Below are 25,748 nucleotides of genomic sequence, written 5' to 3'. Positions count from 1 at the left end.
TGTCTAATGACTCACTGGTCGGTCAACCGATCGTTTCAATTTTTAATAGCAAATTCTTGTGTATGTTCAGTCCAGCAGCGTGTTGGTGTCTTTGTCCTCCAGTCATCGGACACCAGGCAACATAAAGATGCGATGGCGCCACCTACTGGTCAGTGTTAACAACATCACCTGCAGTTCTAGCTGCATGTGACTTGTTAAATCATCACATATACTTGCCACCGCCTCGGGCACCGCGGCTGCCGAGTCCTTTTACGTGACGATAATAAATCAACTTGCAGACAGCATTTTAACATATTAGTCGCATAGCACCTTTACTGAAAAACATAACTTATTTAAGATCTGAATGGCAGCCTTGGCAGTCTTCTGAGAGGATTAATAGTGATTGTAGTAAATGTCTTCCTGTAAGTATCGAACCAGTGTGTAGTCAACTTGCTTTCACCGCTGTAGTGTATAGTGTGTTTGTGTGCGTGCGTGCGTGTGTGTGTGTGCGTGCGTGCGTGTGTGTGTGTGGTCCGTTATTTTCCGGGTTGTGCTCATCCCTAGCGGTAGTTGCGCTGCTGCAGCTGCCAGCTGACACTTGTACGGAGGAGGTGAGGTTAAATTAGACTGTTTCTCTCTCTCTCCCTCTCTCCCTCCCTCTCTCTCTCTCTCTCTCTCTCTCTCTCTCTCTCCCCCCCCTCTCTCTCTCTATCTGTGTATCTGTCTGTGAGAGAGGCTGCTAACTAGCGCAGCATCATCATCATCATGGCGGATCAAGGCGAATCTCCGGCTCCTGTCCACCACCCGCAACCGGCGCTGACAACCAGCTGGCCAATTACCAGGGAGTCGTACGAGCTGCAGGAAGTCATAGGTGGGTGCGCGGAGTGGCGACGAAGGTTGTGTGTGATCACGGAAGGGCACGCCGGCGGGTTGTCAGCTGGGACTGACGACGAGGGCCTACCGGCTTTTTCGTGTGCAGTAGCCTCCTGCAATGCTTTGCAATGCGGATGTTACCAGGCACAGTTAGGGACTACCGGTGTACAGCAGATGTGTTTGTGGCTCAGACGAGGCTGAGGCAGACGAAGAGCAGGTTTACTGCGCGGGGTTGAAAATGTCACGGCTCCCAAGTGCCCTTTTAGTGGCTGGGATACTAGAGACCTACTCCAGCGATGCCAGTGTACGTCCAGTTTATTAGGCATTACTAAAATCACAGATGCTGTGGCTGCTTTGAAGACCACAGTGTGCTCCGTTAGTTGTGTTGTGTGTGATGGCACGTAACCAGAAGGGAATAGTCTTTCCCATCCTCTTAAGAGGGCAGTGTTACAAATGTACCATGGATTTACCACGATATATATAATTAATTTATAAGTATTGTTAATATTAGTGATAATGATTAGAATAATGGCAATAGGCCTTGCAAAATTGTAGAATCACCAAACTCAATTTCCACTAGGAATGCACCTAACCATTATATTTATTATTGATTAATCTGTTGATTATGTTTCCCATTAATCATTTAGTCATCCTTTAGTCAGACATCAACTGTAAAAAATGAGGATCACATTTTCTCAAAGCCCAAGGTGATGTCTTAAAATTTACTTGTTATGTCTAACCAGCAATCCAAAACTCCAAAACTCCTAATAATTTTTTTTAAAGATGAACAAATTACCGAATTGTTTCAGCACTAACTCCCACAAAAGCCATCGATCAAAGGCAGTGAACTTAGACATACTCAGTCACTTGTTAAGCATGTTTGTATATAGCCAGAGTAAAGGAAAATGACAATGTATAGACTCAGTGTGTTATTCATTGTGTTATTGTGATTAACCTTATGGGTATGTGTTTTCTTGCACTGTTGCGATGTAGAATAGGGATATGCCTGTTGTAGATTTATGGAATAATTTTACTGTCGGATCTTCTTTTGCTTGGACATCTAAAAACTTAATCCTCCCCAGCATTTGGAAAGTTACATTTACCCTCATTGGTCACAAAATACTCAATTTAGTGTTGTCATGACTCCTTGTCACTTAGAAATATAATAATTACTCACAAAACAACAATGGAAATCTGAAATGTACTGAAAGTTGCAAAAGGAAGTTGCCTGAATATTTTTGGCAAACGCCTGTGCTGTGCAGATGAGCTGACAAGTTATATCATTACTGATAAGAAATAGCACCACAGCTGTGTGCTGCTGACTGTGTTGAGTTAGTGAGACCCCCTCTCTGTTCTCACAATCAACCAGCAAGCACTCAGATCCCATGTGTTCTCTACTTCTCCTTATCTGCCACTAACAGTTGCCAAGCAATATGCTGTTTGTCACAGCTTCTTGGTGTGAACAACTTTACTACCCCAGCATGGCCTGATTTGTGATGAACCAAGTAAAAACTCATTATGTTGGAAAAAAAAAGTGCTGTACTTCAAGTCAGCTTATGTAATAGTGTTTGTCTAATCTTTCAGCCAGCACACATGAAAGATGAAAACCATAACATAAACACAAAAACGTAAGGAACACTTGGCCAGTAAAAAAAAAAAAGGCCATAAAGCCACAGACTGATGTTTGAATTCAAGAGCTGTCTTCCAGCTGTGTGTGTTGTGTGTCCCTCTTTGCTCCTGTTTACTCTGCCATTGCTCTGTTGTGGCTGTGATTCCAGGCAGTGGGGCCACAGCTGTGGTGCAGGCAGCCCTCTGTACCCCCAGACAGGAGCGCGTGGCCATAAAGAGAATCAACCTGGAAAAATGCCAGACCAGCATGGATGAGCTATTGGTGAGTACAATAAATACGGGCTATTTTCTCACCATGTGTCACAGTGCTTTTGTACCTCTCACATGCCTTACTACCACTTTGCCTCTATTCCATATTATTATTGTTCTCTTTAATCTGAACATTAAATATGTATTAATGCACATTGTAGGTTATAATATTGGATCATTTGCTGCAAGCTTGTTGTTATTGAGGTGTATATATATATATATATATATATATATATATATATATATATATATATATGTACTGACTTTCCTGTTGTTATCAGAGTTTTCTACAGATTATTTGTCGTTTCTCTTTCTCACAATAGAAAGAAATTCAAGCAATGAGCCAGTGCAACCATCCCAATGTTGTCACCTACTACACTTCTTTTGTTGTGAAGGATGAACTTTGGCTAGTCATGAAGCTTCTGAGTGGAGGTAGGCTTCACCTTCCAAACTACACGGAGTTAAATCCTACCTCTGGCTTAATAATACATGAATGCTCAGTGAATGTCATGATGATCCACTGTGAATGCCCTTTTTCATGTTTGTGCTTAGATCTGTTGATAACTAGTTAGCACCTACCTGGGTTATAGCTCACTTATACTGTGGTTGTCCCAAATGAAAAAATAGCACAGTCATACATAATATGCTGCAAATAATAATCAAACTGAGCAATTTAATAGGGATTTCAGCCACTATTTTCTATTGTGTATCCTAAAAAAAACATCAATCTAAATCCTTAAAAAGTACTTTTTCAGCACAGTATTTTAGGCTTGCTTCATTACAGTCATATGAAAGCAGTGGCACACTCCTGGTGGCATGCCATGGTCAATAACATCTGAGGTATGAGGATGTTCCTTTGCTCGTCCTTATGACTGCCACTCGTGAAGAAAATGCAGCAGTGATGTTACTCATTGTATTGTACTGTCTTTATTGATTTACTTTTTAAGGGACAACAAACAATTAGACTCAAATAAATTGTGCCTGGTTGTAGATATTGATCACGTAATGGCTCAGTGGAATACTGGGCAGCTGATTTGTATTGCGCCTTTTAAATATACATAATGAACAGATTTTTTTTCTTTTTCTGCGGTGTCTTTTGTAGGCTCTATGCTGGATATAATTAAGCACACAAACAAAGAAGAGGACAAAAATCGAGCTCTAGATGAACCTATTATTGCTACTATATTAAAAGAAGTGCTCGAGGGCCTGGACTATCTGCACAGAAATGGACAGATTCACAGGTAACACTTTGCTATTGTGACTTATGTTTTTGATTAGTTATTATAAGAATTTAGAAACTAACTAGAGAATATAGTCACTCCATTGTAAGATGCTTTGGATAAGAGAGTTAAACAAATGGCTAAACTTAAGAAAGAAAAGAAAACTGAAAATTGAAACCATTCATGTAATTTGTATTTATTGACCTGCAGCTCAGTTGCTATGTTCTGTAAACTTCCTGCATTTCAAGGTCACTGAGAGCTGGCCCCTTGGGCAGAGATCCAGATGGTGGTGGGATGTGGGTCTCGGTCACATGAACGGAAGAATCAATGCTGCTCCACAACTTTGATGTTTGACTCTGTTTGTGTTTTGTTGACCTCAGGGATGTGAAAGCTGGGAACATACTTCTGGGAGAAGATGGATCTGTTCAGATTGCAGGTGTGTTGAACATGGTACTACTATTGTATTATTACACTCTCTTAAGCCTTTCTTCAGTTTAAAACTAAATGCATATACATATGCTGAGATTGTGGAATTGAATTCAAGATTATATTAGTTAAAGAAAAATGGTAATGCATGTTTACATTTTTTTTGTCGTCATATATCAAGTAGGTCTGACATGAGACGGATAATACTTCCAGAATTAATTCTATATCTGCTTATTCCATCCCTACATTGAAACTAGCAGCTTTTTTAAAGCAAGTTGATCTACGAATTTGGTTGAATGGTAGGGATTAATTACTGCCATTAAAAAACTAATTAATATACAGGATTGAAGAAATTAGGATGAAACCATGTAAAGAAAATAAAAAATCATATTTGCAGGTTTTACAGCCACAGATTTTCTGTACATGTACCATGGTCATGGTACTATCTGATAACAAATAGGCCTTTTTCACGGAAGACATTTTAACATTTCACAGTAGGAAATTCACAGATGTTAAAAAATAAAATTAATGATTTTACTTATTTGGAATGGTTTATTGACCAGTGAAACAAGATACAAACAAAGCATGGCCCCTTTTATCAAGTAATCAATTAGTTGAATCGATTGTATTGTGTGTTACTACTAGATTTTATTTGGGTGTAGCTGCCGTTGATGGCCATTTAACCACCAGTTTGTTGACACTTCCAGTAGCTCTTTTCACCGAATAGGAAATATTGTCCCTGGCAGAATCTCCTGGTATCTTCAACTCAGAATTACAAGTTGGAGGCGGACAAGAACGTTTTTTTCTTCCTTGACTGCTTGTTACTATGGTGTCACTGTTATGGCCTACTGGGACTTAATATTATGAGTAACACCCCCTGTGCTTTAACAAGTCAAAATATTTACTCATAAAAGAAGTATATGACCTAACCCCAAGAGGAAGGTCATTAGATTCTAAATAGAATACAAATAGAATGATATTTATGACAAAACTCTTCCTTAGCTTGACTAAAAACATATTTTCGGTTTTTGCATTTACTCTGTGACTATCTGTGACTAACGGTAATCAATGACCAGCATATCATAGAAACAGAGATGCTTTACTCACATCAGGAGAGGACAAAGGCAACCAGCCTCTGAGAACCAAAATTAAAATTCTTTTATTTGCTTTCTGTTGTACAATATTTACCTCCACCCTGCAGTTCTTTGTCACAAAGGTGGTTTAACTCAGAAATCTAGACAATCAAAAAAGTCTCACCTGCAGACGGATTCATTTCAACATACTTCAACCATATTTCCAAATGTTTAATTGTCTTTAAGATTTTGGAGTGAGTGCATTCCTGGCTACGGGGGGAGATATGACAAGAAACAAAGTAAGAAAGACCTTTGTTGGCACACCATGCTGGATGGCACCGGAGGTGATGGAACAAGTGAGTCTATCTCTGTCCATACAGCGGTAGTTGATGGTGACATTGTAAACTCGTTATATTTCATATCTTGTAATATGTATTTACCTGACCTTGTGAGTTTGATTCTATATGGGGCAAGTGCTTATAGACTTAATATAGATATACTTAATGTAATTCTATCATTTGTTAATTTGATAATATATCATTTCTATTTTTGTTAACCACCTATATCATGACATTAACATAAAGTCACCCAGACTTAAGTGTATTCCTGTGATATTACGGATGATTGTAATTCTGTGTCCACAGGTACGAGGCTATGATTTCAAAGCCGATATATGGAGTTTTGGAATTACAGCTATAGAGTTAGGAACAGGCTCTGCACCCTATCACCGCTACCCTCCTATGAAGGTGAGTGTTCTGGATGTGTTATTGGGTGTTATTCAATCAGTCTGGTGTCCTTATCACAGCTATACTTGTAGCTTTCACCGGCACTGGCAAAGACAAAAGCAGTGTCTGTTAACTTCCCTGCTTACTAAACTTTCTCTTAAAGTTTGTTCCTGTGAAGTTTCATCATTAGCAAGAAAGAACATGCACAGTTTGACTTTCTGCTTTTTCTGTAAATGGGAAACCAAACAACTAATAAAGAGACAGCCTTTTATCCAAAGGAACCCGTTGCTTTTACTTTCCACAACATTTCTTATACAGTTTCCTGCTTTGAGTTTCTTTTCCTCATCTACAAAACAGTATTTGTGTGGTGTAGGCAGTTCTGACCATTTTTCATGTCTTTTCAGGTTTTAATGCTTACCCTACAGAATGATCCACCCACTCTAGAGACGGGTGTAGAGGACAAGGAAATGCTAAAAAAATATGGCAAATCATTTAGAAAGCTTATAACTATGTGCCTTCAGAAGGATCCTGCCAAAAGGTTAGCTCCACATTACATATATCAACCAAATATTTCAGTGAGGAGTGCTACTGCCATTTGTGATCCATGAAAAACACCTGTTTAACATTCAGTGAGTGCTGTGTTGCGGTGTATTTTTCTAACAGTTGTACTTTTCTTTGTCTCTAGGCCTACAGCTGCAGAGCTTTTGAAGTGTAAATTCTTCCAGAAGGCCAAGGTATTTGATTCATGTCAAATGTCTTACTCAACATCTGTGTTTGTTTTTTTTTATTAATGCTGTGCTTATGTTATGCAATGTATCTTGATATTTTTTATTAGGTTATTATGGTTATATGTACTTGGATACATAAAAAAATACAGTATAAAAAGTCCAAGAGGAGACTGTATTTATCATAATATACTATTGCAGAAATAATGGCAATGGGGACAATGGAAAAAGGAAAATTTATAAATCTTTCTCTAATTCTGTTCTACACCCTTGTGTGTATTTTGTACTTATTTATTTAATTTTAAGTGAGTACACTTATGGGAAAGCCGGTTTATAACGTTGAACCAGTGCACTAAGTAGGTTTGTTGAAGTTGATAGTTAAATGCATTGTATTTTCAATAATTTAACATAATGATCGTTTAGGTGTCCTAAATGTTCTGGTTCAGAGGTAGTAAAAGCTGTAAAAAAAACTGTTCTGAGTATTTGCAATGCAAGATAGTATCATCAGTTAACATAATTTGTATAATGTTAATTTTACAAATGTGATTCAGGAGAACTAAGTTGTAAAACATCACTGTATTATTTCCATTTCAACTGGTTTAGCCACTGGTCTAACTATTTATCACGTTAAAAGAACTTTCACAACTTTCATACACCCTTTGTACTTAAACCAACAAAGCTGATTTCTGAGGGGTACCATTTAAATACACAATACTTGAGGTTTTTGTGACTCATTATCTGGTTTTAATTAAGTTAATCTATCAGTTCACTATGTATATTATTGATATTTTGATTCATATTTTGATTTTTTTCTTGCAGAACAAAGAATATCTGGTTGAAAAGCTTTTGTGTCGTGCACCAAAGATTTCCCAGAGAGCTAAGAAGGTATGTTTACACAAACGTTCCCTGTAAAATAACTCAGTTATTGACTAAACATGAACAAATTATGGCAGAGGGCTGGGATTGTCTGAAATATCTCTGTCCACCAGAGTGTTGCATTTACAGTCAACACAAGCTACGCACTCTGACTGTCTTCAGCACTTCAAACACATCATGCCCAAACTGTTGTGTATATTATTTAAAAATATGGGCCGCTGCAGAGGCAAATGGTTTAGATGTACTGAGGTCTTGTGTCAGTGGCTCGCAGTGCAGCTCTCTGCATGTGGCACACTAAAGAAAAAACATGATAAAATGAATAGTTAACATTAGGTAACAGAAAGCAGCACATTATTGTTCAGTTTGCTTGCTCAGTTGCCCACAGTTTTATTAGCAGAGAGAGCAGTTTTCAGGCACAGCTGATATTGGCTGCACATAACACTCCGCCTGGATGGCCAACACAGAAATTGGAACAGAGGGGCATTGCCGTAAGGCAGAGTGGCTGAGTGGAGGGGTGGAAAGTCACTGACATGGCTGGGAGTAAATGGAGGGCATAGTGGATAGCAGGGCTATTACTGCGTATGACGTCAACATTACGCACAAACATGGCAGGGTGTCAATAAAGAGGGAGGCAACTATGTTTGGAGTGGCGTGATTTTGTTGAGGTTTGTTGATGGTTAATGTTGTAACTCTAGCAGTCACAACTATAAATGGAGAGGTACCTATTGCTTAACAGGTATATGGATTTCTTATATTAAGTTTTGTCTGTACAGTGTATTACAGCTTCCACTTTCAAAATTTAGACTGTAATTACAATAATCTCCAACACAAATAATGCAAGATTATGAGCTACAGTGTTTATGATTTGCACAACAAGACATTTTCCAAATGATAAAAATTAAAGCAAATGATGGCACTTTGTGAAATGTACTTTTACAGATGAGTTATGTGTTTTTATGTCTGGAGTCCTGTTAAAAGTTTGAAAATAGACAGCATGCACAGTATATACGGCCAGGTAATGTCTGATTCACTTGATACTCTCAGTGGATGAAATGCATGAGCCACAGAGCCAGTGTCCTTGGTATTTTTTGCTGATTTGACCTAGGGAGTCATCTACATTATACAATCAGCAATCAGTACCCAAAGCTCGCAGAGACAAGCAATACTGCAGAAATGTAGTCATCTTAGAATGATGTGACCAATTTACATAAAAAGACCGCGGTGGCCTTGCTCTCCTAAGATTCTGTTCAGGTATCCCCAAACCTTCTAGTTCAGCTCCTCTCTATACACAGCCACCTTACATCTTTTTGCCTCTGTGAACTGCAATAGTTTTCCTCTGACCTTTTGCACCTCTGTTCCTTGCTGTTCTTGTTCTGTTTCTGTAGTGTTTTTTCCTGTGTTATTCTGTGGTCATGGTAAACACATGTAATTTTGCTCCCAGGAAACAGGCACTATGGGGGTTTAAGAGATGAGACTTAAAAACAAACGGCTAGTGTAAAACCTTGCTCTTTAAATGAACTTTAAATGGGACTTAACTTCTCCTTGAAAATACTCCAGTGAATGAAAAGGAGATGGCAGATCCTCCGGTCAGCTGTCACCAATGAAGTCATTTTAAATGAATACTTTTGCTAATGAAAAGAGGGAGAAACTCAGGAACGAAAGAAGGAAGTTAGGAATAGAGAAAATTGCTTCTTACAGACAGATTTCCTTATATTTGAAATATGAATGTAAAAAAAAAAAAAAATTACATGCAGAATCATTCAGTATAAACAGTAGGTACATGTGAGTTGAGTAGCCAGCAGAGGGCAACCTGACACCCAAAATAGAGCTTCTGAATGAGAAAATTGGAGGCTTTATTGTTGAAAGATTAGCCATTAGTGGCTCACAAACAAGGTGGTGTGCTGGATTTGTTACGTAATGAAAAGTGGGAAGATAGAAAAGGACTGATATTGAGTTCAAATGTGTGGTGCACTGCACAAATGATGATGGAATACTGTTTGAGTTCTGCATAGATGTTTTCTGAAGCCTGTTTTTTCGAGATGCAGGGCATTCCCTGAAAACCCTGATATGGTGCACGCGTTCACACACTTATGATATTTCTGTTCATATTTACATATATTTCTGTACATTTGTAGTGGGTGGTTTTGTCAACTGCATGTTTTATGTATCCTGCATTAACGTCTTTGCATGTGTGTTAATGTTAGTCGGGTGATCATGTATGGCTGCAGAGTGCATTCATCTGTGTCTGTTTTGCTCAAGGACCCTGAACAGAAGTGGGGGAGCCTTGGTTCTATGTCAGGTTTGGAAAATAAACCTGACACCACCAGAAGGGTAGTGGTTCTTTAATTTTGACCTTGTCTAGAGCTGAGGAGAACCCTGGTGGTCGTGGCTTACAGTTTTGTGTGCTGTCTGTGCTGTAACACTGTGGTGCTCTCATATCTTACCTCACACTGCTAGACTAGTAATGTGTTGCTTGTCTTGCACGCTCTTCCAGGCTATAGAGGTGCAACAGATTACAGGCTTTGCCAATTACTCTGCCATACTTACATTATCTGCTTTGTTTTGCTGGTTACATTTGCAGTTGTATTACTACTGATGTTTAACCAAGATTAAATTGTATTGGATGTCCCTCTTATGTTTCGCTGTACTCATTGTGCTGTACCCAGGTTGTGCCTGCTAAGGTTTCTATGGGAGTACTGAGCAGTTTTGTAAGCCAGTGTACTAAATATTACCCAAGCTGTGATGACATTCCTACGAGGACACTAAAATGTCCAGCCTCCTAAGGTTTATTTGTCAAACGTTTTGACCTGAAAGGTCTTCATCAGGCAAAAAGGTCCGCTAAAAATGTTTGCTTGAATGTGGCTTTATACATGTGGTTTGCAGCTGAAGCATTTCAGCTCATCACAGAAAGTCCACTACTCCAAAAACTTTCTGAACCACTGCTCTGATCCAAAGACCTAATGGATTGATGGGTAGAGCACAATGTACGTAAATGTTCAATTGAAAAACTATGAATGGCATTAATGTTTAGTGTTGCCGGCTGTGTGTCGTCATGGTCCAGGTGAGGAGAGTCCCAGGCTCCAGCGGTCACCTGCACAAGACAGAGGATGGAGACTGGGAGTGGAGCGATGATGAGCTGGACGAGGGCAGCGAGGAGGGCAAGGCAGCAGTGAATCAGGGCAGGGTAGGTGAGACTCCGCAAAGGCCTGCCTCAGCAGTGTGTATTCTTTCATATTTAGTCTATATTTTCATCTTCAAATGCATATGAGTGTATCAGTAACAAGTTTTGTAACACATGTTCAAGATTATTTTTTAGATTAAGCTCTACTTGTGACTGTAAGAAAACAAGAAATTGAGCATGGAAATTCAGAGTTTAGAGTTATTAAGGTGTTTGTCGTCATTGTTGCATGTTATGTTTAACCTGTAAATCAAACTGTTATGTAACTTCCCCACTTTCTTTGACCCTGTACACTCCTTCCCTCCCTGATCAGTTAGCTTTTTGGACAGCACATGGCTTATCTTTGAGAGCGCCTGTCTTGAGGTTGTTGTAATGAGCTGGGAGATAGCTGCAAGGATTTGAGGCAGGAGGAAGTAGACAGCTATGATCAAAGGGCTCTTTGATAGAGATACCCCGCTTTAATGTCTGATGCAATAAATAATGTGTTACCAAAAGTAATGATTTAAGTTGTCGCTGATAGTATTTTTACAATGATGAGTTTTTAGTTTCCTTTGAACGATCTCAGGCTTGTTACTTTTCAGCAATTGTACTGGGTTTTTTTTTTTTTTTCGGAAAAGTAAAAAATAGGTTTGGACGGATGGATGGACATGTACAGTCTATGAAAACTGAAAAGTGCACAAAGGGTGTACATTATACATTTTTTTGTCTCTGAGATACTGAAAAAAGGAAATAAAGTATTATTATTGCGGTTTACCTATGAATATAAAAATGTAAACGTGTGTTTGATTTTTCCCTCCAGTCACGAAGGGTCAAAGATGAGGCCAAAGATGTAAGTTAGTTCTTTCTCTCATACACTAATTTTACCATGCAATTAAAATTATAAATATCTTCTTCTTTTTGGTGAATAGAGAAACACAGTCTTTATCCTTTCTGCTGCTGTACAATTTGATAACTTGGCAGAGGGGCATTATTGGAAATGCAATTAATTGGCCTACTTGAGCTGAAGCTTGTGTGAGAATCATGAACTCAATTATGAATGTTTATTTCACCACGCAAGTTTTTATGTAGTTAAATCAAAAACAGCCAGGCACCTGTCTCCTCTTTGATTGTTGTGAATTGACTTCCCTGTGTTGTCTTTATAAGATGAGTTCTGATTTGATATTTACCAAGGATGTTATAGCATTTATGCAATTATGCCTCTAATTTTGTTCCTCCTAGAATGAGCAGAATGCCAACAATGTTCCTATTGAAGGGTTGTCTATTCAGCATCCCCAGGTGAGGGATTCAGCAGCAGCATTCATTTGTCATGATTCAATGACCTTGGTGCCACACTGATTGTCTGTGTGTTTGTGTACATCTATGCATGTGCATACTGTACACGTGTGTGTCTGTGCGTGCATCGGCGGTCGAATATATGTGTGTGCGTGTGCGTTCACGTGTGAATGGGAAGCTCTCAGCAGTAATAACTCAGAGTAAATGGCTGTCTGCCTGACAGTGCCAGCTCATAGCCTGGGTGTATCTCATCTGAAGACTCTCTGCCATTGTAACCCATTTTCTAAGGCTATTGTCATTTTGAAAATGAGCCAAAGCAGTTTGAGCTGTAGTCTTGTGCTCCTGTCAGGAATTAACCCTGACAGCTACTCAGCAGTCATTTCTTACCCCTAAGATCAGTTTTTGCTGTAGAAAAAGCCCATTTGTAATATGCTGTTGATAATGTTGATAGATCCTTACACAGTACACCTTAATGTGTCGTTCCTTTTCTTTTCCCTTACAACTTTTCCTGCAGCTGCAATAAATTGAAGACATTTTTCATAAAGAATTTACCTCTTGGGCTGAGTGTATGGACACTAAATGGTTTTATTTATTCTAACTATAAATTCATATTGCAGTTATCAGAACCCCTTCCTCTGCTCTGTGTGCAAAGCTCCTTCCTCCTTATGGCACGGAGCGTTTTCGTCGTTTAAATCTATTTGTGTATGATGTACAGTGCCTCATCATCAGATGTTTTTTCATGCAGGTTGAACCATATGAGGATACACCATACATTCAAGGTGCTGTGAACATGGTACTACGGTTAAGGTGAGACCGACGTTTTCTGATCATTTCAACCATCATACTTTATGCTGACACACAGGGCATTCTTAAGAAAATATTGACTTGGATCTCTGAAGGCAGCACCGTGTCAAGAAGCAGTTTAGAAATCACGATGTTTCTGTGGAGTAAAAGCAGAAATTCAGAGCAGAGTTACAGATTATAGCTACATTTCTGGATTCACCATAGCTTCACTCTGTTCTTAACATGCAGGCTACTAATAGACAAAATTGATCTCTGCCTGCTGCAGAGGGAATCTGGCATTGCCATGGATCCCTCCAACTCACTTTCTCTCACCAGTCGTGTCATAAGGAGGAGAGTGTCTCTGGCTGTGCTCCACAAACTGCTTTTCTCCCTTAGACTGATAGATAGATGTTTCCTGTTAAAAAAACAACTGAAATAGCACTCGTTCATTTTGATATATACTGTATATATAATCAAGGAAAGGCAAATGTTCAGAGTACAGGTGCATTATTTGTATATAGTTTACTTTCTGTTACTGTTACTCAGTATGCAAAGACACAAAGAAAAAGAGACCAGAAAGAGAGAGGGCATTTTAAGGGATTCAGCAACAAACAGACAATGGTGCATATTTGGACAGTTGAAAGTCTGCCTGTAGCTCCCTGATGAGCTGGTTGCAGAACAGCGTTTGGTGGAATAGACATCTGAAGTCCCTCCCCAGGTATCCAGCATAGCACAGAAAGCCATTTTATTCTATGCTTACTAACAAAACAGTGGTCTGGACACACCAGGAGACACCTAACTGGTGGCTTAGGAAGTGTCATTATTCTAACCTGGGGGTGGAAATATATAGAGAGTGCTTTGATGGTTTGGGCTTTTTCTTTTCTTCACTTCCACAATTTACACAAGGGTTTAGTGATGTTTGTTTGATCTGTTGATTTTCTAGCTCAGACTCAACAAACAGATTAAATCTAGTTATCAGTAGTACAGTTAAAACATATGGAGGCTTCTGATGCAGCTCTTATTAAATGGAAAGAAAATACTGTTATCCGGGTAACTTCAGAACAAGCTTGTATAAATGTGTCAAACCAGAGTCGTGCAGCAAATGAATTAATTTCCTTTAAAAGAGAAACATATTCACTGTGTTTAATATGATTGCAGCATTAAGCTGTCAGGTCATCTCTCTGGTTTGTCAGCTAAAATATTCAGTATTAGTGATACATACATGTGATGGATGCCTTCTTAGATGTAAGTCCAAAAGCGTAATGGAATTTTTCTCAAAAAATGGGTTTCTCAAAGGGTTTTAAATTCAGTATTATGAGGGGGATGTGTTGATGATGGGATTTTTGTGTCATGTTTTATATTTTCTAAACTATAAAAGATATGCTTGACAGATCATTACATTATATTTGATATAGCAGCACAATATAAGAAACCCTTTGAACAGATGAATAACATCAAGCCCATCTTTGTGTACAGTATATCCTTCAAATGCTCTATAATAAACCAAATCTCCATCTGAACTGCAGATGTTATGCTGATTAAGGATCAGTAATTTTGGGAGCATTTTTGCAGATTTTGAATTTGAATTTTGGGATAAGGGCAAGGGAACAGGTTCTGAGCAATTTGTTCCTGACTGCGGAAATGTTACTTTAAGAGAAAATTTACTTTTTTTTAGTGTTGAGAAGGATTTGGTTGGTATGTTTTAAAGTGAATCAGCAAAGAAGGTATTAGATGATAGGAGACTGCATTCATATTTTGGGATTTTCTTTGGCTGTGTTCTTATGATTTGAGGTCAGAATGAGAGATATTTACGGCCCTCACAAATATTATGGGACCTGCATAAGAAGCAGTGTATTTAAGTTGGGTGATTAAATGAAGGATTTATCTGGGATGATAATGTAAAATAGATGTTAGGTAAAGTTGTGACAATTTTTGTTTGTTAAATATAAAAATTGCTTCTTTTTTAAATAGGCATCTGTAACTGAATTATCAATGATATTATCATTAATATCCTGGTCTTGATTATATTTGGGATATGGTGTTTACACGGAACATGAAAAACACAATTATTCATATCCCCGTAAATGGTTCAATAACCTGGATAAGGTGTTTACATGCCACAGTATCCTGGTTTCTATTGGAGTGCTCCAGGTAGTATGTCCAAGTTTCTCAAAACCGGGATAAGGTCTTATCCAGGTTTCTGAAACTGGGATACGATGTTTCCATGCACAGAACATAACCAGGATATTCCAAGAACCTGATCATAACCAGAATACTGGTGTGCATGTAAATACACTCAATGAGTGTGTCGCATTAGTATTCCGGATATGAGTCTTAGCCTGCTTTTGATCCTATTCAGGATATGACATTTACCTGGAACATGAGAAATCATAACATAACAGTATCCAGGTTTCTGATCCTCTGCCTGCAGGTGTGTCTTGATTTCTTATCATCTCAGCCACTATGAGGTGGTTCAGAAACCTGGATAAGGTGTTTACATGCCACAGTACACTGGTTTCTATTGGAGTGCTCCAGGTAGTATGTCCAGGTTTTCTCAAAACCGGGATAAGGTCTTATCCAGGTTTCTGAAACTGGGATACGATGTTTACATGCAGGAAACATAACCAGGATATTCCAAAAACCCAGTCATTACCAGGATACTAGTGTGCATGTAGACACACTCAGTGAGGTTTTCTTATGTAAAATAACTAACAACTCAAAGTCTAATAATTAGAATGGTTCTGAGCTTATTTGAAACCACTCAAAGCAATTGTGAGTCAAGTTTGTTCATCTTACGTGACATCAATCTGATCAGTGCCCTGCCACAAATAATCAAGCAGTTTCTCGTTAGTCCTCATCGTCAAGAAAAAAACCCCTGGATTTTATTGTCTTATTGTCAGGTACAATATTATACTAACCCATAGATATGTTGGCCAAATGCACAACAGTGAACCTAGCAATTTGTAGAAATTTAAGGATTTTAAAATAGTCAATCCATAAATGTAATTGCATTTGAGAGGACAAAATAAACAGCTAATTGGTCTCCTCTCTCAACTAATAAAGGAGTTACAGCTAATTAACACGAGTTTATGGTAATATGATCCCTTCAGTGGCAGTGACGGGGGAAAAGCAGCAGCATGATTGGATTTTTGTTAAAATTTTGCTTGGAAGTCATTCAATCTTTTTTTCTGTTTTTTTTTTTTTTTTCTTTTTTCTTTTCAAAGGCACTGAGGTCTCCTGAGAATAGCATTGTTAGCAGTTTGAAGGGGAAGTTAAGACTTGCATAATTCGCTTGGCTGTTGCTGCAATGTCAGTGGAGCTTAAACAGCCAAAAAAAGCACAGATGCAAATCGATTTCACTGAGTCCAGAGGTGACATTTCCATGTGTTATTTCAGAGTTCTTGTTCATAAAGGGTAACTAGAAACGGACAAATGTCAGGGTAGCTTCTGAAATATCTTCCTGATAAATTTTAGAGAAACACTTATATATGCCTATGATATCACCCATAAGTTTATTAAGAAATGAGTCGAAGCCTGATGTTGGGTTTACTGCCTGCTGTCTTCTTGTCAGTTATTTTCAAGCCAAATAAGTCAAACTTTTGGCAGGTCCTATTCACCTCCACACAAGTAACTCAACCAACCCATTTGTATCACTAGTCTGTCACCACCTCTCCCCCTTTGGCTTATTATAATTTTTAGGTTTTGGACTTTGGAAAACTGACAAGACACTTTTCATAATTTCCTGAATTTTCTCATTAATTTGTTTCTAGTTATTGGGTATATTGGGATTTCCTTAAAAGAAAAAACACAGTTGAAACCGAATTAAACATTGATTGAGTAGTAATTTCGTATTGTAAACTGTATTTTCCAAATTTGTTGACTGTATGTTTGCGTGTTGACATATTTCACATTTTTGCATGTTCAACTGACCTGGTGTGCATTGACTAATAGATGCTTTAGGGCACACTAGCAGTAAGTTAGAATTAATTGATTGAAAGTCTGCAGACTGAACATATTTCGATTTCCCTATAGTTAATATCCAAAAACACAGTTCTTACTAGGAAGCTTCTTGGAATTGAATAGAAAAATAAATCATTACCAGGAAGGTTTAGTTGTAACCCTAGTAACATTTTCACAAATATAACAGTTTTTGCCAGTACTATACATTTGTGTTTTCTGTGTAAAACCTGGACCGTGTATTTAATAACTGCGTAAAAGTGATTGCCTGAACTCTTTTTTTCTTTATGTGCATTCAGTCATGTGGGCTGCAGTTAAGATGTGAGCTTTGGATATTTTTTCAATCGTAACAGTAAATCCTCCATGACATATATTGACTGTGTTTGTGGGTATGTTTAAAAAACTGCCCGCAAGTCAGTGTGACATAAAATATAGAATACACCTATGTAATCTCAAGTAGTCTCAGTAGGACATCTGTTTGTTGACCATGGCCTCATCATGCATTTAATTTCCTGTGAAATATCTACATGTTTCTTACTTAAAAATACCAGTTGGCTCTACTGTCAGTAAACTCTGTGACAGCCATCAATGCACAGCTGTACTGACAAACACTGAAATAATTTTTGATAGATGGCAGATGGCCCTACCAGTCATATTGTTTGAAATGCTTATTGAGTGTCTGCCTAAAATCACAGAATTGTCTTTAATAGTGGAAAAACAATCTGTCAGAATAACGTGTCATAAACCTGCCAATATCCAGTGGGATTATACATCTCCCATCATCTCACATACACTAATTAGCTCCCAATGTGTCAAAAACAAATAGGATGTGGGTGGGTGGAATGCAAATTTTAATGCTGGTGAACTGTCAAAACATTCACATCATGACAGTGTTCAGTCTACTACATACTATATGGCTCATCCCACGTGGTCCTGATGTAGTCTGTCAGAATGCTTTCTAAACACCCACTGCGGTTTGTCTATGGAGGAGGCACATTTTAGGCACATTTTTATTTGGGCAGGGTTATGATCCTCTGACATGTAAGTTGGCTCGCCAACCTTGGCAATGTGTCCCCTCTGCTCCCACTGCTCGGAATGAAGATCCATCTGCTCCACCAGAATTTATACAGTTCTTTTGTTTTTTCAGCTGTAAATGTCTGAAAAAAACAAAGTCAAGTAGACTTACACCTAAGTCATATTAAATCAGTCGTGCTACTTTTAGTTGTGTGTGCGTTGACTCATGGGTTTAATCTCACCTGAAATTATGGTTATCGGTTTTCTTGCCATATTATTAATTTAACCAGACTACAAACCAAATTAATCTACTCCTACCAAGGTCTTCTGAGGGTAGTGGTGACAAGTCCTGCCTTTGACAGAAACCAGTTACACCCCTGTCACATGCAAATGCATATAATGCAAATGAATGCAGGTGAATTCTGCAAAAAGGCTGGAGGGCACATTTTATTAATTCAGTCAAATGAGCTAGTTATACACATACTTGTAATTTTGCATTTCACTGCAGTCTAGGGTTGATGATACATACCACCTAGAAGATACAGTCGCATTGCAGCAGTATGTATTCAATAAACAACATTCAAAAACATGTAATTGTATTTAATCTTCAAACACAGAATCGAAACTGGTACATATCTCAGTATATGACAAGCATAGTCAAAGCAGTTCAAAGCATCTTTTCAAAGTGAGACAAAATTCAATCCAATATAATTTCCATTACTTTTTTATGCCAACAAATTTACCTAATCTATGTGTTAGTAACTTGGGCAAAGGTGATTTACATTTATATTAAACAATGGATCAAAGTGTATTCATTTTTCAGCTCATTGTTTTAGTTTTCCTGCCTGCAACTTTACTGTTTCAGTTTAATCCCACATCTTTAATTGGTTTCAGCAAGAAACCCCTAAAAATCCACTGTACGCTGTTTGTTGCATCAAGCAACAGACAAAGTTAGCGACAAGCTGGTGAACATAGTGTAGCATTTAGCAGCTAAAGAGCCAGATCTTTCCTTCAGGACTTGGTGGAGAGCAAAACAGAGCTAAAAGGAGAGGGAATATTGGAGTAATGTTTGTCAGGTGAACACAAATCCCACCCCAAATGACTGCTAATGTTGCTGCCTTATGAGTAAATAACCTGCTGTTTGTTAACATTTTTGCCAAATCAACTTAATGAGGCAACGATATGTCAATTTTGTGTTTGGCTTGTTTCTGCTTCCAGCGACTGGCCAACCCCCCCCCCCCAAAAAAAAAAAATAAAAAAAATAAATCAAGGACAACAATTTCACACTAATTTTCATCCAAGTTTGACAAACGCACTTTAGTGGCCCTACAGTGTTAACATGCCAGCTGTGCTGCTTCTCTGCCTTATCATTACCTCCCCAGAATACTTTTTCATGTCTGCACACAGCGCTGGTCTCCTCCTTGTTTCCTGATGTCTCTGCTCCGTTTTAAGGGAGCTGCGGCCAATTTAAACCTGACCTTTTGGATACTACTTGTGCAATTACACCCAACTTGTCTCTCTTTTCAGGAACTCTAGAAAGGAGCTGAATGACATCCGGTTTGAATTCACCCCTGGGCGAGGTAAGAGCACAGCCTAAATGGATTTGAATGTGCTGTTCCCTTTGTGATAACATTGACAGGCTCTGTGGATTGTTATTTGTGTAATGGGTGATGGCAGTGTTCGTGAATGGGAATGCTCATAACAGTATCTAATTCAATATCTAACACAATTACTTGGTAAATGGAGTGTTGCAGGCCCAATATTTGTCATGTTATTCCCTCACAAGACACTGCTGATGGCGTTTCCCAGGAACTGTTCTCGGCTGGTCTGGTGAACGGGCACGATGTGGTTATTGGTAAAGTTACACCTCTGCTTTCTCATAAAATTGTGATGTGTGAATACATACTTAAGTCCATTTACCATAAAACATCACTTAGAGAGCATTAGGATGTTTATCAGAGACAGGCATTTATTTAATTTGGCAAGTCCATAGAATCTGATATTAGTTAAGTTGATTCAAATTACTTGTATTCCTAATATATATTGCATCTGACTCTTGTAGTCTAAAAATGTTAATTCCTACAGGAACTGATCACACAAAATACTGCTTTCTTTTGACATGTCCTGGAATTTATTTTGCATATTATAAAACTTGTTTGTTGTTATTTTAACTATTACAGTTGCTGCCAACCTTCAGAAGATTGTAGATGACCCGACTACCTACAAAGTATTGACCTTTAAGCTGGTGAGTTTCCACATGACTGATGGTTGACGACAGTGTCCCGGGTTTGTCATGCCCAACAGTGTTTAACCATGAACAGCTTGTTGATGAAAGGTTCAGTCAGGAATGTGAGTCTTGGAGTTATTTGAAAGGCCACAAACAAACCAAATAGCTTCGGCATAAACCAACATCTGTTGCTGAAGGTTTTTTAGTCAATGAGACAAAGAAATTATTGAAGGCTGTTTTACTGGTGAAGGATATTTGGGACATTACTAAATGGTTGATGCTATCCACAGGAATCAATTTTTTTTTATTTAATAAACATAAAATGTGTATGTGTAATCAATGGTGCAGCCCTTTTCATGTATACTTGTTTGAGAAAACAATCTCAACTCCAGGTCCATTTACTCTTTTCAACCTATCACACAATCTTTATCAGCAGATGGAGTTTGTGCAGTTGTCATTGAACTGTAGATGTTCAAACCTTCCCTTATTCTCAGCACATTTTTCGAGTACTGACTAATGATGAATAATAAATGAGAACTTTAATAACTAGGAAATGTGCTCAGTAAAGTGCATACTTCCGCCAAGGCCAGTGTCACTTCAGACAAAAAAATTCACATTCATACTAAATGATCCAGATCTGCCCTAAAATGTAATGGGTTCTTGGCTGGCCCATGCCCCCTCCCTCCAACAAGTTCAGTGCAAATCTGTTCAGTACTTTCTTGCATAATCCTGCTGACAAATAAACAAACACACCAACATGTGAACAGACACGAGTGAAAATATAACCTCCCTGGCGGAAGTAAAAAAACAAACAAAAACTTTTACAATAATAGGTTTAACTTTCACTTTTACATAGTTGCATTATAACTGTTTTATATGCTTAGTTAAGTATCTGTTTCTGGACCACATTACAAATATATTTGTAACCCAAAATAAAATAAGATACACACTGGATTTAAAATAAACATTGCATGTTTAAATATAAATACGTCGTTCATGTAGAGTTTTGTATAGATATACATTTGATATGCGTCCAGTCATAAACTAGCTCCTTATCATGGAAAGACTTTTGACAAAAAGATATAAAAAGTGATCTTCCCATCACATTTAACCTCAGAATTTTTCAGTATTGAGTATCTGCCAATACAGAGTTGGATCTGTTTTTGTTTTGTTTGTTTCATCCTGTGTAACGCCGCTGCACAGTGGACATTTAGCCTACGGGAAGCCTATATCAGAAGTAGTTGTAATAGTAGTAGTAATGTAATTGAAATGAATTTGACAGTTGAACAGCTCTGCATCAGGAAAATGAGCCTTGTATCACAACTTTCCTTTGTTAGTTTTTATTTGTATTTTGTAATTTTTCTGACTGTGTTTTGTGAAATATTCATGAAGATTAGTGTCACGATTCTGATAGCGTCACTTCATCTCCAGCATGCACACAAAAAAATATTGAATGTCAGAAACAGCGGCACTGTTTTCTTTCTGCAGGCATGGCTTAGTGATGCACCTAATTGAATCATAACTGCAAGTGCTAAATGCTGTATATTTGTGTGATCCGCAATTCACCTGTGGGTCACTCATTTTGAGTATAGTAACGGTAATATGAAGTCTGCATGTGATCCAGACTCACTTTATTACTTTATCTGCAACCCCAGTAGAGGAGAGGCTGGATGGAGACCAATTACATGTTACATATGTGCCACTTAAAGAGTTCACCGTTGTATGGCTATTAGAGAAATAGATATTTGTGAAAAAAAAAAATGATGAAAGCAATAATGTCAATCCTTTTGGATTTGACAAAAACATGTAAATTATGCTTTATTGACCGTTTTGTGGTTGTGGGTAAACAACATCTGTGATTTGGGTCACACTGCTTTACAGAGTGACCTTTCTGCCATGTTTGCCTTATAAGCAGCTACTGAGTGTTGCAGGGTGGACGAATCTCTGGAGAGTCAGAGTGAGGGCAGTTCTGGGCACACCGTGTAGATATATGTGCATGCTTACATTTTCATATGTTTAACTCTGATCCACTGCAGGCGGTGTAAAATCCTCACTGTGGCTCAACCATCCCTTTCTAAACGAAGACTTACAAGTGCAGTGTCACAAAACCCAGGGAGTGAAAATAATTACCCTCGCTCAGGGAACAATTCATAACATTTTATGCAGGCAATTTATTGTTTGGGTGGCACTAGAGCAGCTTTATGACTTAACTGAACAAGAGGTCACTGCATCTGTGAGCTCATGAAAACTGACCAGTTTTAATAATAGTCCCTCCATGCTCATCAGACAGCTGCAGGGCTCTCAGCCCCCAGAGAGATGGGGTGACACTCTCCGATCAGGTGTGAATTGCTGGAGGATGGTGGGCTAGGTCACAGTGGCTTTTCTTGCGAATAGTTGAATGAAAAAAAAAAAAAGAACCTCCTTTGTTTTCAGTGAACACTGACAAATCTAAATTCACACCGCCTTTAATACGGGGAGTTGTTCAGTTTAGGGATTATACACTACATGGCCAACAAGTAATATGAGCACCTGAATATTACATCCATATGTGATTGTTTAACATCTCATTCCAAAACCATGGACATTAATATGCTGCTGTAATAGCCTCCACTCTTCTGGGAAAGCCTTCCAGCAGATTTTAAAACCTGGCCTGCTCCCATTCAGCCACAAGAGCATTAGTGAGGTCGGCCACTGATGCTGACCGATAAAGAATGGCCTGCATTCAGCATTCCAGTTCATCTCAAAGGTGTTGCCTGGGGTAAATGACAGGGCTCTGTGCAGGCCAGTCAAGTTCTTCCACACCAAACTTAGAAAACTATTTTTTTTTTTTTTTTACTGACCTCAGTTTGTGCCCAGGGGCATCGTCATGTTTTTTCCTCAAAGCTGAAAGCACACTGTTGTCTAAAATATCCTTGTATGTGGCAGCTTTAAGATTGTGTTTGGAACCAAGGGGACTAGCCTGAACCAGGAAAAACAGCCCCAGACAAACAGTAAAAGTAAAGAACGTGGACAAGGGATGTGTCCACATACTTTTGGTCACGTAGTATACATTTTTTTATTCCATGTATACAAACTGCAAAGAGATCAAGTTTACATTTTTGTATAGTTTTCTCATTTGATCCTACTGTAGTCTAGTGTAGCCCTGATCTGACATTCAGCAGCTGCACTGGAACCAAATCTGAAATTAAAAACAGATGAGGTATTGTCCAGATTTGACAAACCTACATTAATTCCTCTTTCTTACTCACAGTCTATAAAATTGTAACAGTGCAATCTTATAAAATCTCCAGGACCACATAATTAACATTTGCACCCGCCACAATCAATAGATATTGTTTTATATTACCAAATGATCGCATGACTAGATAAAATGTAAAAGCGGTCTCTTGTAGCGAAAACCCTCAGAGACTTATTACGTGACTCTGGATTTCCCCTCAGCTCTAAGGAACTTTATGGGGACAATCATCTGACATATTTTTGTAGGAGTTTGGGAAGACCAAAAACTGAGGTAAAAAGAGAGTGACTACTGGACTTAAATTTGCCAGAAACACGACTCCAAATGAATACTAATGTTGCTCTGTGTGTGCTGAATAAGTAAATTAGTTAAGTTTCGACCTATCAATTCTAAAAGGTAATAAATAATATGTCAGTGTTGTGCACAAGTTCATCTCATTTACAGAAAGTGTAAGCATGTGATCATCTTTTTACCCTCTAAGCAGAGCAGTCCACCTGAACCGGAATCACGTTCTTCTAAAAGAAATGACCTTAACTAAATTTATAGTTAATAATACCAGACAACTGTCATATTTTCTCCCCTTCTTTCTCCTGCTTTCATGTCTTTTTTTGCTGAATTCAAATACGAACCCAAAAATGTTTTCAGAGTTATGAGAATTATACTCAGCAGGCTGAAAAAGCCTCATTTTATGAAATAATAGGCTCACTAACGTGCAGTATTTTCAGAGGCCTGTTTAATCCAGGCACTGTGTTCTAGAGATTTTGCAGGATTAGTTTTGGTGATGGGGATCAGAGTGTCAGGATGCAGTCTAGCCCCGCTGACCCTCTTCATATCTTCTTCCTCGCTCAGGCCTCCAGCTGCGACGACACTGAGATCCCAGACGAGGTGAAGCTGATCGGCTTTGCGCAGCTAAGTGTCAGCTGATGCTCTCGTCATGCGTGAAGCAGGTGAGACAGTTCAGGGCAGACAGACTGAGGAACACACCACCACTTCCTGCAACATCTTCCCCAACACCCTTGCTGCACCGCCCCCCCCCCACTCCTTTTCAGCCTCCCCGAGGCCCAGCTCTGCCACCACCCCGCCTGCACCTCCTTAGCCCAGACTTCCCTGCTCACTGCCCCCCCCCACCCAACCTTTAACCTTAAAGAACATTCCACCGCCCAGCGCACAGACCGGGATCGGGATACAGCCCAGGAACCTAAAAATGTACTCAGGTGGTGAAGGAGGATGATTAAGATGTAGCTTTAAATGTTTTATTTATTTTTTCTTTTAATCATTTTGTTTTACATCTCATTACCTCTGTGTTCAGCAAAGCTCTCATTTATTGAAATGAGAGTATTTTTTTTTTATTTTTTTCTCACGCTGTTTTGTTGCCACAGTGAAAACAAATTTGCTTTGACTCACATCTCACAAACCCACCCATTTGTGGTGTTTATCTGAGGTTTGTGTCAGAATGTATGGTCTAGTTAATTTATGGGGACAAGCACATTTTCATAATAACATAATGAATGTCTAACAAGAGAATGAATTGTATGTTTGTGTCAAGACCTGTTTTACACTGACAAGAAGGGAACCATTTGCTTGAGTGTGCAGAAAAAAAACGAGACCTGGATGTTACTGTGTATAATTAGCTGCTCTTGACAGTGTTAATGCTTGGGAATGCTAGAGGTGCCTTGTTCATTTTTCTGTGCCTAAGAAAGTAGTCAATGATTGAGACCACAAAAAGAGCAGATTTCCATTTCACAAATGTATTATTCCAGCAATGACACAAATCACCTTAAGTATCTTAGTGAGACAAGCTACAATGCACTTTTGGGCTGAGTGTGTGCCCCCGACAAGCTGATGCTTAGCCCCTGGAGACAAGTTAACTTGTGTGCTTTTGTCACCAGACAAATAAAACATAACAGAACCCTGTACTCATGTAAACCGCTCTGGTTGATGTGTTTTCAGATGCCAGGCTAATAGACAAAACCACAACAGTTGAATCTTCTCGCTCTGTCCTGCTGCACTACAAAACTTTATTTTGTTCCCAAAAATATAGTAGTTACTAAAATGTACTGTATGACAATGCATCTGAGGATGAAACCAAAAGGCATCTATTGAAAGGGTGACGAGCCATTTGTTTGTTCAAACAAGTCCAGTAGCTCGAAATTATTTTTAAGTATTGAGGTGGTAAATATTAACTTCTACTAAATTTGTTATTTTATGAAGTAATTTATTGTGTTTTCTATGTACAGTATGTGTACCATTTCAGCATATTACTCCTGTTCCCTCTCTGTAATCAGCTGATGTCAAATTTCTGACAAG

At 38.6% G+C, this 25,748-nt stretch overlaps 1 protein-coding gene across 2 annotated transcripts; it reads left to right on the top strand.

The window, feature by feature from the left end:
- Positions 1 to 37: 37 nt before the first annotated feature.
- stk39 (serine threonine kinase 39) lies at positions 38 to 25,748 on the top strand. Of its 2 annotated transcripts, XM_040149180.1 has the most exons (20): positions 38 to 401; positions 715 to 850; positions 2,631 to 2,743; positions 3,054 to 3,162; positions 3,833 to 3,971; positions 4,331 to 4,386; positions 5,696 to 5,805; positions 6,094 to 6,195; positions 6,579 to 6,712; positions 6,860 to 6,908; positions 7,719 to 7,784; positions 10,035 to 10,106; positions 10,837 to 10,959; positions 11,753 to 11,782; positions 12,172 to 12,228; positions 12,971 to 13,032; positions 19,507 to 19,559; positions 19,766 to 19,834; positions 20,160 to 20,224; positions 24,291 to 25,748. In XM_040149180.1, the coding sequence occupies exons 2-20, from the start codon at positions 745 to 747 to the stop codon at positions 24,363 to 24,365; spliced, it is 1,590 nt and encodes a 529-aa protein (XP_040005114.1). In that variant the 5' UTR covers positions 38 to 401; positions 715 to 744; the 3' UTR covers positions 24,366 to 25,748. The 2 variants fall into 2 exon arrangements, with proteins under 2 accessions (XP_040005114.1, XP_040005115.1); XM_040149181.1 differs by lacking the exons at positions 38 to 401; positions 10,035 to 10,106 and having other exon boundaries at positions 677 to 850.

The sequence above is a fragment of the Xiphias gladius genome, chromosome 16, assembly GCF_016859285.1.
Source record: "Xiphias gladius isolate SHS-SW01 ecotype Sanya breed wild chromosome 16, ASM1685928v1, whole genome shotgun sequence".
Classification (NCBI taxonomy): Eukaryota; Metazoa; Chordata; class Actinopteri; order Istiophoriformes; family Xiphiidae; genus Xiphias; species Xiphias gladius.
Note: the sequence above shows the minus strand (reverse complement) of the source record. Positions and strands in the feature narration are given on the sequence as shown.